At 40.4% G+C, this 16791-nt stretch overlaps 1 protein-coding gene across 2 annotated transcripts in view; it reads right to left on the reverse strand.

Moving 5' to 3' along the window:
* LOC149121631 (uncharacterized) overlaps positions 1–16791 on the reverse strand; it is a 43586-nt gene that overhangs the window by 21590 nt on the left and 5205 nt on the right. For both annotated transcript variants that reach the window (XR_016222265.1, XM_089315062.1), the window contains exons 2-3: positions 2006–2132; positions 1670–1762 (exon numbers count right to left, since the gene is read on the reverse strand). Coding sequence is in view for 1 of the 2 variants with exons in the window: in XM_089315062.1 (XP_089171188.1) it covers positions 1670–1762; positions 2006–2132 (220 nt within the window). In the remaining variant the exon portion in view is untranslated. The remainder of the gene's footprint in view (positions 1–1669; positions 1763–2005; positions 2133–16791) is intronic.

Here is a 16791-nt window from a genome sequence, read left to right on the forward strand (position 1 = left end):
TTTACTTTATTTATTTGAAAGCTAGAATTATAGAGAGAGGTAGAGATAGAGAGAAGTGGTTCACTCCCTATATGGACACAACAACCAATACTGGGCCAAGATGAAGTTAGGAGCCAGGAGTGTCTTTCTTGTCTCCCACATGGGTACAGGGAACCAAGGACTTGGGCCAACCTCTGCTCCTTTCTCAGGTGCATTAGCAGAGAGCTGGATTAGAAGAGGACCAGCTGGGACTTGAACTGGCACCCATATGCAATGCTAGTGCTGCAGGCTGGAGCTTTAACACACTGCAGCACAGTGTCATTCCTAGCTTCATAATTTCTGAGGTCACAGCACAGAGGCTTACTCATGACCATCTTTTTTGAAAGATTTATTTATTTGAAAGTCAGAGTTACACAGAGAGAGGAGAGGCAAAGAGAGAGTATGGTCATCCATCCAATGGTTCACTCCCCAATTAGCCTCAATAGCCAGAATTGTGCTGATCTGAAGCCAGGAGCCAGGAGCTTCTTCTGGGTCTCCCTTGGGTGCAGGGGTCCAAGGACTTGGACCATCTTCTACTGCTTTCCCAGGTCATAGCAGAGAGCTGGATTGGAAGTGGAACAACTGGGTCTTGAACTGGTGGCCATATGGGATGCCGGCACTTCAGGCCAGGGTGTTAACTCGTTGCACCACAGCACCAGCCCCGTGACCATATTTTAGCATTTACTCATTTACTTACTTGAGAGTCAGAGACACAGAATGAGAGATAAAGAAAGACTGAACAGAGGTTTGCCAGCTATAGGCTCACTCCTCAAATGTTTCCAACAAACTATAATTTTCTTATTTATTTGAGAGGCACAGAGGAAAAAAAAGGAAAGAGACTAAGAGAGAGAGAGTTCACATTTATTGATTCCGTCCTGAGAAAGTTCTATTCCTGGGCAAAATCATGAGTGGGTACTCAATTTGAGCAATGAGTTAGAAATAAGTTTCTGGGGGCCAGCATTGTAGCATAGCAGGTAAAGCCACCACCTGCAGTGCCAACATCACTTATGGGCACCAGTTCAAGTCCTAGCTGATGCACTTCCGATCCAGCACTCTGCTATGGCCTGGGAAAGCAGTAGAAAATGGCCCATGTCCTTGGACCCCTTTACCCATGTGGGAGGCCTGGAAGAAGCTCCTGGCTCCTGGCTTTGGATCAGTGCAGCTGCAGCCATGACAGCCAATTGGGAAGTGAACCAGTGGATGGAAAACCTCTCTCTCTCCCTCTCCTTCTTCCCTCTCTGACTTTCAAATAAATAAATAAATCTTTAAAAAAAACAGAAACATTAATCTTAAAAAAAAGTTTCTGTACATTGCCTAATTAACAAGCACTGAAGGAACTAATAAGTGCATGAAGGAAAAGGTATGAAAGTTTAGAGAAGGACAAGTTAGAATTTGGGGAATTATCAAACCTAGATAAAAGCCTTAGTAACATCAGAAAATGATTGGATTTTTTTTTATTCAAAGAACATCTTCACTAAGAACAAAAGTTAGAAAGACACTGGTATCACTAAATACTCTAGAATGCCTGTGTCTGATGCACAAAACCAGCTGTCATCAGGAGTAAGGCTTGAGAAAAATTCATGGAAAGAGCACCAGTCACCATCTGCACAATTTCTGCCTTGGTCTCCCTCTCTCTTATGTGCAGACTGACCTGGAAGGCTTTGATTCAGGCATTCTTCCACTATCCATGGCTCTGCTCCTTGCTCCAACTTGAAGATCAAGTCAGGTTTGGTAATGCAGTGCCCTATTAATGGAAACATGTAAGACTTTGTGAAATCACTATCTTGGGTTATTTAAAGGACTACAGCTTGGTCCAGGAGCTATGTAACAAATGTTCCAATTTGAATCTTTTATTAGAGGGTAGATATTCAGATCATTCCTGGACTCAAATTCTACACCAGCCCAATATTAAACATTATAAAGTGTTCCCTTATTTGTCAAATAGCAAGAAGATGTTATCACTGGGCATGTGATGGGTGTTACTCACCCGAGGAGAACAGGCTGCTGTAGGTCTCCAGCATCACATCTCTGTACAGGATTTTCTGAGCATTGTTCATTTTCTGCCATTCCTCCCAAGTAAAGTACACAGCCAGGTCTTCAAATGCTATCATCACCTGTAATATTACACTTCCAGTCAACATATTAATTCTGTCACAAAATAAACACTGACAGTTGTGTGTGGATACAAAGGAAAAAAGAAAGGATATGGTTTCTCATTAGACTTGTTGAGTGTTTAGAAATCCACACAGAAGCATTCAACAGAGTCAAACCCATGATCTACAGGCTGTGAGAAATGCCTAACCTGGAGGGAAACAGGAGGTTCAAATCACAAAGGCCACATCTGTCAAGGGGAATTGCACAGCAGGCTAACAGAGGGGCAGTATTGACTCTTGAATGGGCAGGGTTAAGTAGAAGTATGTAGAAGCATTGAGGAAAAAAGGCAAGAAAGCATCAGTGAAACTATGATGGGAATGAACAGAAGATAATTTCCAGGAAAACACCATGCCTATCATTTCCAATATGTCAGAGAAAAAATACATTAAAAGACAGGGTAGGCATTAAGCTTAGTGTTTCCGGTGCCACCTCAGAGTGTCTATGTTTGATTTCCAATGCCAGCTGCAGTTTTTAGCTCACAGGTAATACAGACCTGGGGAAACAGTTGTGATGTCACCAATGAAGGAGGCCTAGATTCCATTTCTTAATTCTGGCTTCAGTCCTACCCCAACTATGTTTGGTATGGTTATCTATGGAGTGAATTAATGTGTCAAAGCTCTCTATCTCTCAGTCCATCAACTTCTTTCACTATCCAGCTAATAAATATTTTTAAGTAAGAGAGAAAATACAGGTAAGACGAAGAATACAAATTAGCTTTTGCCCTAGTCTATGATTATTCTACTGATAAACAATTGAAATAACATTATACCTAATTAAAGTGAAAGCAATGGTGGCCAGCTCCATGGCTCACTAGGTTAATCCTCTGCCTTGCGGCGCTGGCACACCGGATTCCAGTCCCGGACGAGGTGCCGGATTCTTTCCCGGTTACCCCTCTTCCAGGCTAGCTCTCTGCTGTGGCCCGGGAGTGCAGTGGAGGATGGCCCAAGTACTTGGGCCCTGCACTCCATGGAAGACCAGGAGAAGCACCTGGCTCCTGCCTTTGGATCAGTGTGGTGCGCCTGCCACAGCATGCCAGCCATGGCGGCCATTGGAAGGTGAACCAATGGCAAAAGGAAAACATTTCTGTCTCGCTCTCTCACTGTCCACTCTGCCTGTAAAAAAAAAAAAGAAAGAAAGCAAGCAAGCAATGGAATTACTTGCCCAAAACATTCAAATGATAAACATTTGAAATAACATTATACATAATTAAGGTGAAAGCAATGGAATTATTTGCCCAAAAAGAGAACCTGGGAATGTCTGCAGTACAATCTGCACTTGTGACTCACTGAGAAAAATGCTTAGAGATTTGTTTAAGAACCTGCAATAGTCACCAGAATTGTGATGCAGCAGCCTAAGCCTCCACCATCACTGCTGGCATCCCATGTAAACAGAGGATTTGAGTCCTGGCTGCTCCACTTCCAATCCAGTTCCCTGCTAATCTGACTGAAAGAGAAGTGAAAATGGCCTGAGTATGTGGACCCTTCCACCAATATGGGAGACCTAGATGGAGTTCCACGCTGCTGGCTTTGGCCTGGTCCAGTCCCAGCCATTTCAGGCATTTGGGGAAGGAAACAGTAGATAGAAGATATCTCCTTTTGTCTCCCTGTCTCTCCCAATCTCTGTAAGTCTGCCTTTCAACTAAATAATCTTAAAAAATAAATGAGCCTCTAGTAGATTCTCTTCTCCACACATTTCTTATACTATTCCCAAATCCAATTAAGCTTCTCAAAGGTATTAAGGACTCCATTACTCTAAAAATTCAAAAACAAACCTAACTGATTTGTGCTTTAGCACTCGGTAACTCTTCCTCTTGCAGAATGCTAAGTGTTAACTTCATAGATAGCACTAAAACACTGCTCAGTACATCATCTATGTGACAACAAAGACTGATTCAGACAACATGACCCCAAAAATGTAGCATATTGTGCTTAGTTTCAACTCAATTTGTGTAATAAATATATATTTTGCTAAGGCAACAGAAAAACAAGAGACCAAACTGCATCATTAATGATGACGGTAATGTTTCACAATCATGCCAAATTCATCATTCATTTCTGCATATTTCATGAGAACAAATTTTATGCCAATACTTCAGACCAGGGCATTAACCCACTGAGCCACAGAGCCAGCCCTGTATTTTTCCATTTTAATTAACTAGTATACTGGGACCAGCACTGTGACATAGCAGGTAAAGCCACTACCTGCAGTGCTGGCATCCCAGATTGGTGCCAGTTCAAGTCCCAGTGGCTTTGCTTCCAATCCAGTTCTCTGCTATGGCCTGGAAAAGCAGTAGAAGATGACCTAAATCCTTGGGCCCCTGTACCCATGTGGGACACCCAGAAGAAGCTCTTCAGTTCTAGCTTTGGATCAGTGCAACTCCAGCCATTGTGGCAAACTGGGGGGTGAACCAGTGGATGGAAGACTCTCTCTCTCCCTCTGCTTCTCTGTAACTCTGACTTTCAAATAAACAAAAAAAAATCTAAAAAAAAAAAAAAAAACTAGCATTAAACACCTAAAATGAGTACTGACAAGCTGGGGAATAATTTGAAAAAAAAAAAAAAACACCACTTACAAGTGATATATTAATTTTCCTTCCTCCTAGAATCATGTGGAGGGCCTAGAATCATACCTGGGAGAGAAGGTGAATGGCAGGAGTTCAAAGAAAACTCTGGAGGCCAACGCTGTGGCATAACAGGTAAAGTTGCTGCCTGCAGTGCCTGCATTCCATATGGGGGCTGGTTCAAATCCTTCCTGCTGAATGTACAATCTAGCTCCCTGCTATGTCCTGAGAAAGCAGTGGAACATGGTCCAAGTCCTTGGGACACTACACCTGCATGGGAGACCCAGAAGCTCTTGGGTATTGGCTTTGGATCAGCTCAGCTTTTGGCCTTTGCAGTAATTTGGAGGGTGAGACAGCAGATAGAAGGCTTTCTTTCTCTCTCTCTCTCTGCAACTCTTTCAATAAATAAATGAAACTTAAAAAAACCCTCTGGTTTCCTTATGCACTGAACAGTGGGAAAAAAGAATATGATAGAATGAATAAAGAATAATAAATACATTAACCAAGAAAACATCAGCTTCACTGTGGAGGAATAAACAAGCACATAGGAAAATGCACCTACCTATATTAAGTGGCAGACATTAAACAGAAGGTATCATTGGTTTAATGAAAGCATTATCTACAAATTTTGTAAAATAATAATGTAAAAGTAAAGAGAAATATTCAGAATGTTGAAATAAATGAGGTTATCATAGATAAACATTATGTTGTTATCAACGTTTATACTAAAGAAAGTTAACAATACACATACTGTATATTTAATGCAGTGCACTTTACCAGTAATGATTCTAATTAGAACCTTTCCCTGTATTCATCCCTTCACAAAACCCGGGATTGGGGCTGGAACTGTGACCTAGTGGGTAAAGCTGCCACCTGTAGCGCTGGCATCCCATATGGGCACTGGTTCATGTTCTGGCTGTTCTGCTTTTGATCTAGCTTCCTGCTGATTGCCTGAGCAAAGCAATGAAAGATGATCCAAATACTTGGGCAAATGCTACCAATGTGGGAAATCCAGATGAAGATCTTGCTTCCTCACCTCATTCTGTCCCAGCCCTGCTCAATGAGGCCATCTGTGACGTGAAAAAGCAGAAGGAAGATCTCTCTGGGTCTCTCCTCTATATACAATATTTTCAAATAAATTTTTTAAAAACTTAGAAAAAAGCTCCTATACACACAATCTTTGCCTATCAGTTAGAACTTAGGAAAGTTGCTGACACTAAAAAAAAAAAAAAAATTCCTGGGATTCATACAAATAAATTATCTGGAGATCATATGGTTGTGCTTCACATTTCAGCTTATATATGGTCATTGTGTTCTTTTGGTTTATATTTTAATAAGCTTATTATTGCATGAAATCTAGTTTAATATAATTTTACTATTTCAGAAAGCAGGACAAAGGTTCAGAGTAGTTTTCTGTAGCTGCATGTATACTGCATATTGTTCAAGAAGAAATTACTGAAAGGGGAAAATTTTTATGATATGCTTTTTTTTAAAGATTTATTCATTTATTTGAAAGTCAAAGTTACACAGAGAGAGGAGAGGCACAGAGAGAGAGAGAGAGAGAGAGAGAGAGGTCTCCCATCCAATGGCTCACTCCGCAAATGGCTTCAATGGCTGGAGCTGCACCAATCCAAAGCCAGGAGCTTCTTCCAGGTCTCCCACATGGGTACAAGGACCCAAGTATTTCAGCCATATTCTACTGCTTTCCCAGGCCATAGCAGAAGTGGAACAGCCAAGTCTTGAGCCCATGCCCATATGGGACGTGGGTGCTTCAGGACAGGGCATTATCCCACTGTGCCACAGCACCGGCCTCATGATATGCTTTTTGAAGTCACACACTCCAAACATAGCATTAGTAGCAAAAGGGAAGACATGCTCAGGAAAATTTTCTAAAGCAATACTATGTGAACTGGTGACAATTTCTGAAATGGATCTGAAAAATAAATGTTTTTTTAATTAAGTGTGGCAAAGTGGAGAACATTAGACAGAAGTTAGGGTGCCAGGCATTTACAAATCATGTGTCACTACACAAAGCACTTTTCTCCTGAAATACAATATGTTTCATCTTTTTTACAAAGATCCTGGCAAAACTTCCTTGAGCTACCAGGGAGGACTATTAGAATACAGGGGGAAGGAGTCCTCCAAGATGGTGGAATAGGGAGGGAGCACACTGATAATCCAGGAAAAGATAGTTTAATAAAAGTGGAGATACTGTAGTTTCAGGGAAGAGTTACAGAAAAAACTTCAGAGGAAACTCTTCCAGAAGTAGTGGGACACGGTGAACCTATGTGGAGGACACAGGTGCCCATGGCTCAGGACCCCAGCTGCCAAGTCTATGCACCAGCTCTGGAAAGGGAGGTGAGGTGAAACCTCAGTAGCCTGAGACACTGGTGGGGAAGCAGCAGGAAGAGCCTAGAGGGAATGAGGCTTGAAGCCCCATGGGGGAAAGTCCACCAGTCTAACTAGAGGAGAGAAAAAAATAAATAAAATAAAATAAAAGGGACCAGTACAGACACGATTCTTTTTCTCACTCACCTTACAAAGGTGAGCAAGACAAAGAGCAGGCACCATTCTGGATATACATAAAAGCTATGCCACCTCAGGGCTGTGCCTGCCCTAAGCCAAACAGAAAAACCTGACTCTGGTGGGGAGAAATAACAGGAGGTTAGGACCTAGTGAATGTGTGGAGCTTATGAACTGAGACTGTGGAAAAAAAAACAAAGCTGAGGGTGTGTGAGAGAACTCATGGAGTGCCTGAGACGTGAGTACTCTCGGGAGACGCCACAAACTTGGTAAACTTGGCAACCTTATGAGAGATTGCAGGGAAATGTGAGCTTACACTGAGGACTGCACAGATCCTTTGGGTGGTCCTTGTGACAGAGCAGACGAATATTATACCCACAGGGGCCAGAGCGCAGACAATGACTGCCTTCAATTACACTCAACTGTGTGGAATTACTTCCCTTCTGAATTAAAAAAAAAAGGAGAGAAAGAGAATATTTCCCATGCCTAACCTGGATGTGTCACCATTAACCCTGAAGAACCGAACAGAGCTCTGTGGCCACACCCATCACAAGCCTCTAAGGATCCATCAAAAGCAGACAGTCCACTTAATCTAGAGTCAATGTATAAGAGAAAAACCACCACAGCAAAAAAAAAAATAGAGATAGAAACCAAAGAATATCTTCACAATGACAAGCAATGAATGAGGAAACTGAGGAAACAAGAAAAAAGAAGACATCATAACACCCCCAAATGAACAAGACACCCTAATTCAAGACTATGAAGATGATGAGATAGAAGAAATGCAAGATACAGATTCAAAAAATTTATGAAAACAAAATTTAGAAGTTCTCAAAAACAAATACTTGAACTACAGAAATCCTTAATGGACATTTTCTCTCTCATGAAAATGAAATCTTAAGGAGGAAATAAAATGAAATGAAAAACTAGTAGAGCATGAAACTGTGATAGTGATGAGAAATCATAATGAAATGAACAATTCAATAGATCAAATGACAAACACATTAGAGAGCCTTAAAAGCAGAATGAGTGAAGCAGAAGAGAAAATATTGGACTTTGAAGACAGAGAACAAGAAAGTATACAGTCAAACCAAAGAAAAGATGAGGAAATTAGAAATCTAACAAATATTGTTGGGAATCCACAGGATACTATTAAAAAAAAAAAAACATTTGCATTCTAGGAGTTCCTGAAGGCATGGAGAGAGAGAAAGGATTAGAAGGCCTTTTCAGTGAGATACATGCAGAAAACTTCCCAGGTTTTGAGAAGAACACAGACATCCTAGTACAGGAAGCTCATAGAACTCCTAGTAAATATGACCAGAAGAGATCCTCATCACAACACGTTGTAATAAAACTCACCACAGTGAAATACAAAGAAAAGATCCTAAAATGTGCAAGAGAGAAATGTCAGATTACTCTCAGAGTATCTCCAATTAGACTCACAGCAGACTTCTCATCAGAAACCCTACAAGCTAGAAGGGAATGGTGAGACATAGCCCAGGTACTAAGAGAGAAATCTGCCAGCCCAGAATATTATATCCTGCAAAGCTCTCATTTGTGAATAAAGGTGAAATAAAGACCTTTCATAGCAAACAGAAATTGAAAGAAATTGTCATCACTCATCCAGCCCTGCAAAAGATGTTTAAGATGTGATACACACAGAAACACAGAAACACAGCCATCAATATGAAAGAAGGTAAAGGAAGAAAACCTCACAGTAAAAGATCGTAGGAAGTTCAAAGCACATATTAGAAAATATCTTTGGCAAATGGCAGGGCAAAGTTACTACTTATCAGTAGTCACATTGAACGTTAATGGCCTCAACTGTCCAGTTAAAAGACAGACTGGCTGAGTGGATTAAGGAACAAAACCCATCTATTTGCTACTTAAAGAAACACATCTTTCCAACAAAGATGCATGCAGACTGAAAGTGGAAGGTTTGAAAAAGTTATTCCATGCTAACAGAAATGAAAAAAGAGCTGGTGTAGCCATTGTAATATCAGATAAAATAAACTTTAACAAAAAACTGTTAAGAGAGACAAAGAGGGGATTTATATAATGATAAGGGATCAATTCAACAGGAAGATGTAACTATTATAAATATGTATGCACCTTATTACAGGGCACTGGTTTATTTAAAAATTTTTATGGGACTTAAAGGGAGACTTAGACCCCAATACAATAGTACAGGGGGACTTCAATACTCCACTCTCAGAAACAGACAGATAAACTGTACAGAAGATCAAAAAGGAAACAGCATATTTAATTGGCACTATAGCCCAAATGGATCTAACAGATATCTACAGAACTTTTCATCTTACAGTTCCAGAATACACATTTTTCTCAGCAGTGCATGGAACCTACTCTAGGACTGACCACATACTAGGCCATAAAGCAAGTCTCAGCAAATTCAAAAGAATTAGAATCATACCATGCAGCTTCTCAGACCATAGAGGAATGAAGTTGGAAATTAGCAACTCAGGAATCCCTAGAGCATATGCAAACACATGGAGACTGAACAACATGCTCCTTAATGAACAATGGGTTATAGAAGAAATCAAAATAGAAATCAGAAACTTTCTGGAAGTAAATGAGGATAACAGCACAACATGCCAAAACTTATGGGATACAGCAAAAGCAGTGTTAACAGGAAAGTTTATAGCAATAGGTGCCTACATCAAGAAATTGGAAAGGCACCAAATAAATGAGCTTTCAATGCATCTCCAGGATCTAGAAAAACTGCAGCAAACCAGACCCAAAACTACTAGCAGAAGAGAAATCATTAAAATCAGGAAAGAAATGAATAGCATTGAATCAAAAAAAATTACAAAAAATCAGCCAAACGAGGAGGAGCTGGTTTTTTGAAAAAATAAACAAAATTGACACACCATTGGCCCAACTAACTAAAAATGAAGGGAAAAGACCCAAATCAATAAAATCAGAAATGAAAAGGGAAATGTAACAACAGACACCACAGAAATAAAAAGAATCATCAGAAATTACTACAAGGACTGGTATGCCAGCAAACAGGGAAACCTATCAGAAATGGATAGATTCATGGGCACATGTAACCTATGTTAATTGCACCAGGAAGACATAGAAAACCTAAACAGACCCATAACTGAGACAGAAATTGAAACAGTAATAAAGGCCCTCCCAACAAAGAAAAGCCCAGGACCAGATGGATTCACTGCTGAATTCTACCAGACATTTAAAGAAGAACTGACTCCAATTCTTCTCAAACTACTCAGAACAATAGAAAAAGAGGGAATCCTCCCAAATTCTTTCTATGAAGCCAGCATCACCTTAATTCCTAAGCCGGAAAAAGATGCAGCACTGAAAGACAATTATAGACCAATATCCCTGATCAACATAGACACAAAAATCCTCAACAAAATTCTGGCCAATAGAATGCAGCAACACATCAGAAAGATCATCCACCCACACCAGGTAGGATTCAGCCCTGGTATGCAGGGATGATTCAGTGTTTGCAAATCAATCAGTGTGAGACACCACATTAACAGATTGCCGAAGAAAAACCATACGATTATCTCAAAAGATGCAGAGTAAGCATTTGATAAATACAATACCCTTTTATGATGAAAACTCCAAGCAAACTGGTTATATGAGGAAAATTCCTCAATACAATCAAAGCAATTTATGAAAAACCCATGGCCAGCATCCTATTGAATGGGGAAAAGTTGGAAGCATTTCCACTGAGATCTGGCACCAGACAGGGATGCCCACTCTCACCACTGCTATTCAATATAGTTTGAAAGTTTAAGCCAGAGCCCTTAGGCAACAAAAAGAAATTAAAGGGATACAAATTGGGAAGGAAAAAGTCAAACTATCCCTCTTTGCAGGTGATATGCTTCTTTATTAAGGGGATCCAAATAACTCTACTAAGAGACTATTGGAACTCATAGAAGAGTTCGGCAAAGTAGCATGATATAAAATCAATGCACAAAAATCAACACCCTTTGTATACACAGGCAATGCCACGGCTGAGAATGAATTGGTAAGATCAATCCCATTCAAAATAGCCACAAAAACAATCAAATACCTTGGAATAAACTTAACCAAGGACATTAAAGATCTCTACGATGAGAATTACAAAACCTTAAAGAAAGGAATAGAAGAGGATACCAAAAAATGGAAAAAAAAATGGAAGAATCAATATCATCAAAATTTATAGATTCAATGCAATACCAATCAAAATACTGAAGCCATTCTTCTCAGATTTGGAAAAAATTATGCTGAAATTCATATGGAGACACAGGAGACCTCGAATAGCTTAAGCAATCTTGTACAACAAACACAAAGCCGGAGACATCACAATACCAGATTTCAGGACCTGTCTTAATTGTTACAAAAGTGGAAAATGTGTTTTGCTCAAAGCTTTTCCAACAGCTCCTCAGTCTAGTTTGCCTTCACTTTGAAAAGATACTTTTTCTAGGGTATACATGAGCATTTCATTGACTTTGCCATCAAACATAATTTTTGCAAAGAATTTAACTGTACCCAGCTTTTATCAGGAGAGCAAGAAGTCATCACATTGATGACTTCCTCCCTGAATGAGACTATTTGACATGCCTTTGAAGAACATACAATGCTAATGCCTTTTAGTCCTTCCTGGGTTTTGGTGCAATGCATGCCTCCTTTAAAAAATTATTTGTCATGGATGCTACAAATCAGCCCAGCTTATATGGCCCCCCTTCCAATGAAAAGTGCTAACATCAGTCAAATTGAATTCTGTAGGCATTCTCATTAGTGCTCTCAGTGACTTCTTCACTTGTGGAGCTCATACGCCTTCTAAATTCTTTGGATCAGTTATGATATCCATTACTTCTCAAGGGCTGTGATGCAAGGAATAGCCTCTCTTGGAACCTTGCTATGTGCCAGTTAAATTAAATTAGATGGCTATTAACTGTGCTATACTGGAAAAACAGTCACCTACACACCTTGAGCCTGTGATTCTCCAAACCTTGTTGTCTAGTAGGACTTTGGCCATGGATATAGAACAGTAAAACATGAGAATGACTACTATGGCCTCCTTAATATATGATGGACCCAAACTTGACATACTCCATTTGGCAAAGGGGATGGCTTCCAATGTCTACTGTCTACATCGAGATGCCAGGGTACTGCAGGAGGTCACTATTCTAACAATAAAATAGAAAAACCATTTAAGTTCAGCTGGACACCATTCTGCTGACTGTTGATCTCATTACTGTTAATCGGAATGCCTTCACTGGTGACAATCCAGAGACCCAAAGTAGTCACAGCCATTATCTGCTAACAAAAGCTTAAACCAAGAGTTATGGATTAATATCTATTATAACACAATTTCTCAGAACCCATCTAGTCCACGTGTTGAGAGTTGGAAGCTGTTATACTTGGCCCATCCATAAATAGGATGTTAATTGTGCCAGATGGGTTCTATATCCTTGTACTGCAAGGAATATGTCATAGATATTGATGTTCCAAACTTATCCAGCTCCCTGCTAATGTGTCTGGGAAAACAGCAAAGGCTTGCCCATATGCCTAGGCCCCTGAACCCATGTGATATCTGGAAGAAGCTCCTATCTTACGAGATCAGCCTGGTCTAGCCCCAGTCATTGTAGCCATTCTGGAGGAGAACAAAGCAGAGAGATTAGTCTCTCTCTTTCTCACTCTAACACTACCTTTCAAATATATAAATAAATCTTTTAAAATGTAATCATTTCAATAGATTCCTCAGTGCTCAGTCATGATGACTTTTACTGTCTTAAGGACATTTTCATTTCTTTTTTTATTTATTTTATTTTTTTAACTTTTATTTAATGAATATAAATTTCCAAAGGATTACAATGGCTTCCCCCCCATATCTTCCCTCCCACCCGCAACCCTTCCATCCCCTGCTCCTTCTCTCCTTCCATTCACATCAAGATTCATTTTCGATTCTCTTTATATACAGATCAGTTTAGCATATATTAAGTAAATATTTCAACAGTTTGCACCCAAATGGAAACACAAAGTGAAAAATACTGTTTGAGTACTCGTTATAGCATTGCATCACAATGTACAACACATTAAGGACAGAGATCCTACATGAGGAGTAAGTGCACAGTGACTTCTGTTGTTGACTTAACAATTTGACACTCTTGTTTATGGCATCAATAATCACCCTAGGCTCTTGTCATGAGTTGCCAAGGCTATGGAAGCCTTTTGAGTTCACTGACTCTGATCATATTTAGACAAGATCATAGTCAAAGTGGAAGTTCTCTCCTCCCTTCAGAGAAAGGTACCTCCTTCTTTCATGACCTGTTCTTTCAACTGGCATCTCACTTGTGGAAATCTTTCTTTCTTTTTTTTTTTTTTTTTTTGACAGACTGTCTTGGCTTTCCATGCCTGAAATACTCTCACAGGCTTTTCAGCCATATCTGAATGCCTTAAGGGCTGATTCTGAGGCCAGAGTGCTGTTTAGGACATCCGCCATTCTATGAGTCTGCTGTGTATCCCACTTCCCATGTTGGAATATTCTCGCCTTTTTAATTCTATCAACTAGTACAGACCTTTGACTCTTAATCCTATCATTAGTCATAAAAATTCTGCTCTAAGCAAGACACACATAAAGCCAAGCTCATCCCTTTCTCAACAAAAATTTAATGCTAACTGCATATTTAGGAGTGTACTATTGCATTTAATTACAGTACTTTTCTATATCTTATTTTTTTCAGATTTTATTTATTTGAGAGGTCAAATTATAGACAGTGAGAGGAAGAGACAGAGATAAAAGTCTTCCATCTGCTGGTTCACTCCCCAAATGGCTCTCACAGATGGAGCTGCAGTGGTCTGAAACCAGGAGCCAGGAGCTTCTTCTCTGTCCCCCCTTGGGTAAAGGGGCCTAAGTACTTGAGCCTTTTCCCAGTCCATAGCTGAGAGCTTGATCAGAAGAGGAGCAGCTGGGGCTAGAACTGGTGCCCATATGGGGTGCCAGTGCCACAGTACCATCCCCTCTACATCTTATAAACACATCTTATCTGTAAGAAGAAAACTGAAAAGTGAGTCAAGTATATCACAATTTATGTTAGAAATTATCTCTAATTTAAAAAAAGGAAAACCCTAAAATAGAAATGGTTCATTTTGGCAATCTGCACAAATAACCTGTGTCCTATTACTTTATTCGTTGGAGACTTTTCAAGATTTCTCTGGCCTTCCTGCCTTCCCTTGTTCCTCATACCCTTTCAATATCACTGCCTCTCTGTCCCTGCAGTTCTCTCCCTTTCAAACCAGTCTTGTAGACTGTCAATCATTATTTCAAAATGTTTTGTAGGAAGGGCCTGAATGGCCTTCTAATATCCCTTAAACATATATTTCCATAAAACAGGCAATAGAGGGGCTGGTACTGTGTCCTAGCAGGAAAAGCTGCTGCCTGCATTGCTGGCATCCCTTATGGGTGCTGCTTTGAGTCTCGGCTGCTCCATTTCTGATCCTAAGGTTTCTGCTCCATTTCTGATTCTAAGGTCTGGGGAAGCAGTAGAAAATGACCCAAGTCCGTGGGCCCCTGAACCCATGTGGGATAACTGGAAGAGGCTCCCAGTTCTTGGCTTCAGTTTGGGGTAGCTCCAGCCATTGCAGCCATCTGGGGAGTAAACCAGAAGATGGAAGACCTTTCTCCCTCTCTCTCTGCCTCTGCATCTCTCTAACTCAAAGAAAACAAAACAAAATAAATAATAATAATAATAAATAAAAATAATTTTAAAAGCAGACAGTAGAGCATAGTGGGAAAGCCATTGCCTGTGATGCTGGTATTCCATATTGTGCATGAGTTCATGTCCCAGTTGCTCTATTTCTGATCCAGCTCCTTCATGTGCCTAGGAAAACTGCAAAGGATGCTGCTTGTGCTCCTACTCCCACATGGGAAATGTGGAAGAAGATACTGGCTCCTGACTTTAATCCAGCTCCAACCCCAGCTGTTGTGGCCATTAGGGGTGTGAAATAGTGGATAAATGATTTACATCTCTCTCTCTCTCTAGCTCTCTCTCTCTCTCTCTCTTTGTAACTCTGCCTTTCAAATAAATAAATATTTTTAATTTTTTAAAAAATTTAACAAATGGCCCTAAATATTCTGACTCATCTTGACATGTAACAGGAGCCAAGAAAGTTGCTGCTGACTTTATGTAGTGTCTCCTCAATCCATTCTATAAGAAAAAAGTATTTATTTCTTTTGCTATCCAAACATTCAAATCCAAAAGAAATAATACTACCCAGTACAGCTCTGTTTAAGGCTGCTCCTGCACTGAGGAAAAGTAAAGGGGCAAGGGGCCCAAACCCTGTGTGGCAGGGTGACAGTCCCCTCCCCACTTTGCATCTGAGTTTCTGATTAGAGAGGGAGACAAAGGCAACTCCAGATACTGCAGTGGTACACAAACAGCCTCAATCACAGACACGCCTTGTGTGTGTGCAACAGAAGGAGAACACAGAGCACTATGTAAGGGAGGAATACATTGAACACAAAAGGAAAAGGTGTGAATGGACATAGCTAAGAATTTCCCCACTCTGCTGATCATGATCTCAAAGATGTCCAGACCAGAATTCCATTTCACTTTGGAAAACCCACTCCATAAATTTTTCTCCACCTAGGTGTATTCTTCTGTGAGGAATCTGTCTTCCTGTGAGAGATGGCACCACCACAAACTGAAAACCAGTCAAAAGGCAGAGTTATGGCTTTAATTCTCAGAGGTGAATGGACAACCACATCTATGAATTCTGCCTTAAAAAATAAGCTTCCTTCTGCTCTAGAAATCGGATATAGATTTGGGCTAAAATGAGAAACACAGAGACCTGTTGAGTCTGTTAGGTGAGAAGGAAGGAAGCTTGATTTCCAGTTGTTACTTTGTAGCATGTTAGTTTTGAGATGATTTCATATTCCACTTCTATTTGAAGAAATGGAAAGGTAGAATCAGTGCCAGCCTAACACATGGCAGCTTTAGCCACTGATGACATCACAGCTTGCTACCAAAAAGGGACAGCCAAAATAAACTCAACAAATGAGAACCAAAATAAAACAGAACAGTCTAACATAATACCAACATTTGTTCAGCAGGTATTACCAAGATCTTGACACACAAGTCATCAGAAGGATAAAGGGTGGGGCTGGCTTTGTGGCACAGTGGATTAAGCCACCACCAAATCAAATGCTGGGATCCAATATGTGTGTCCACCCTTTAAAAAAGATTGATTTATTTGAATGTCACAGTTTTGGGGGCTGGTTCTGTGGCACAGCTGGTTGAGGCCCTGGCCGGCAACCCATATGGTCACCGGTTTGGGTCTTGGCTGCTCCACTTACAATCCAGTTGCCTGCTAATGTGCTTGGGAAAGTTGCACAGCATGGCCCAAGTCCTTGGCCCCCTATATCCACATGGGAGATCCAGAAGAAGCTACTGGCTCCTGGCTTCAGATTAGCTCAGATCTGGCCACTGTGGCCATTTGGGGAGTGAACCAGCAGAATGAAGACCTCTCTATCTGTCTCTATCTCTATCGGTAACTCTGTC

The sequence above is a fragment of the Oryctolagus cuniculus genome, chromosome 16, assembly GCF_051225735.1.
Source record: "Oryctolagus cuniculus isolate XC-2025 breed Fujian yellow rabbit chromosome 16, ASM5122573v1, whole genome shotgun sequence".
Lineage (NCBI taxonomy): Eukaryota > Metazoa > Chordata > Mammalia > Lagomorpha > Leporidae > Oryctolagus > Oryctolagus cuniculus.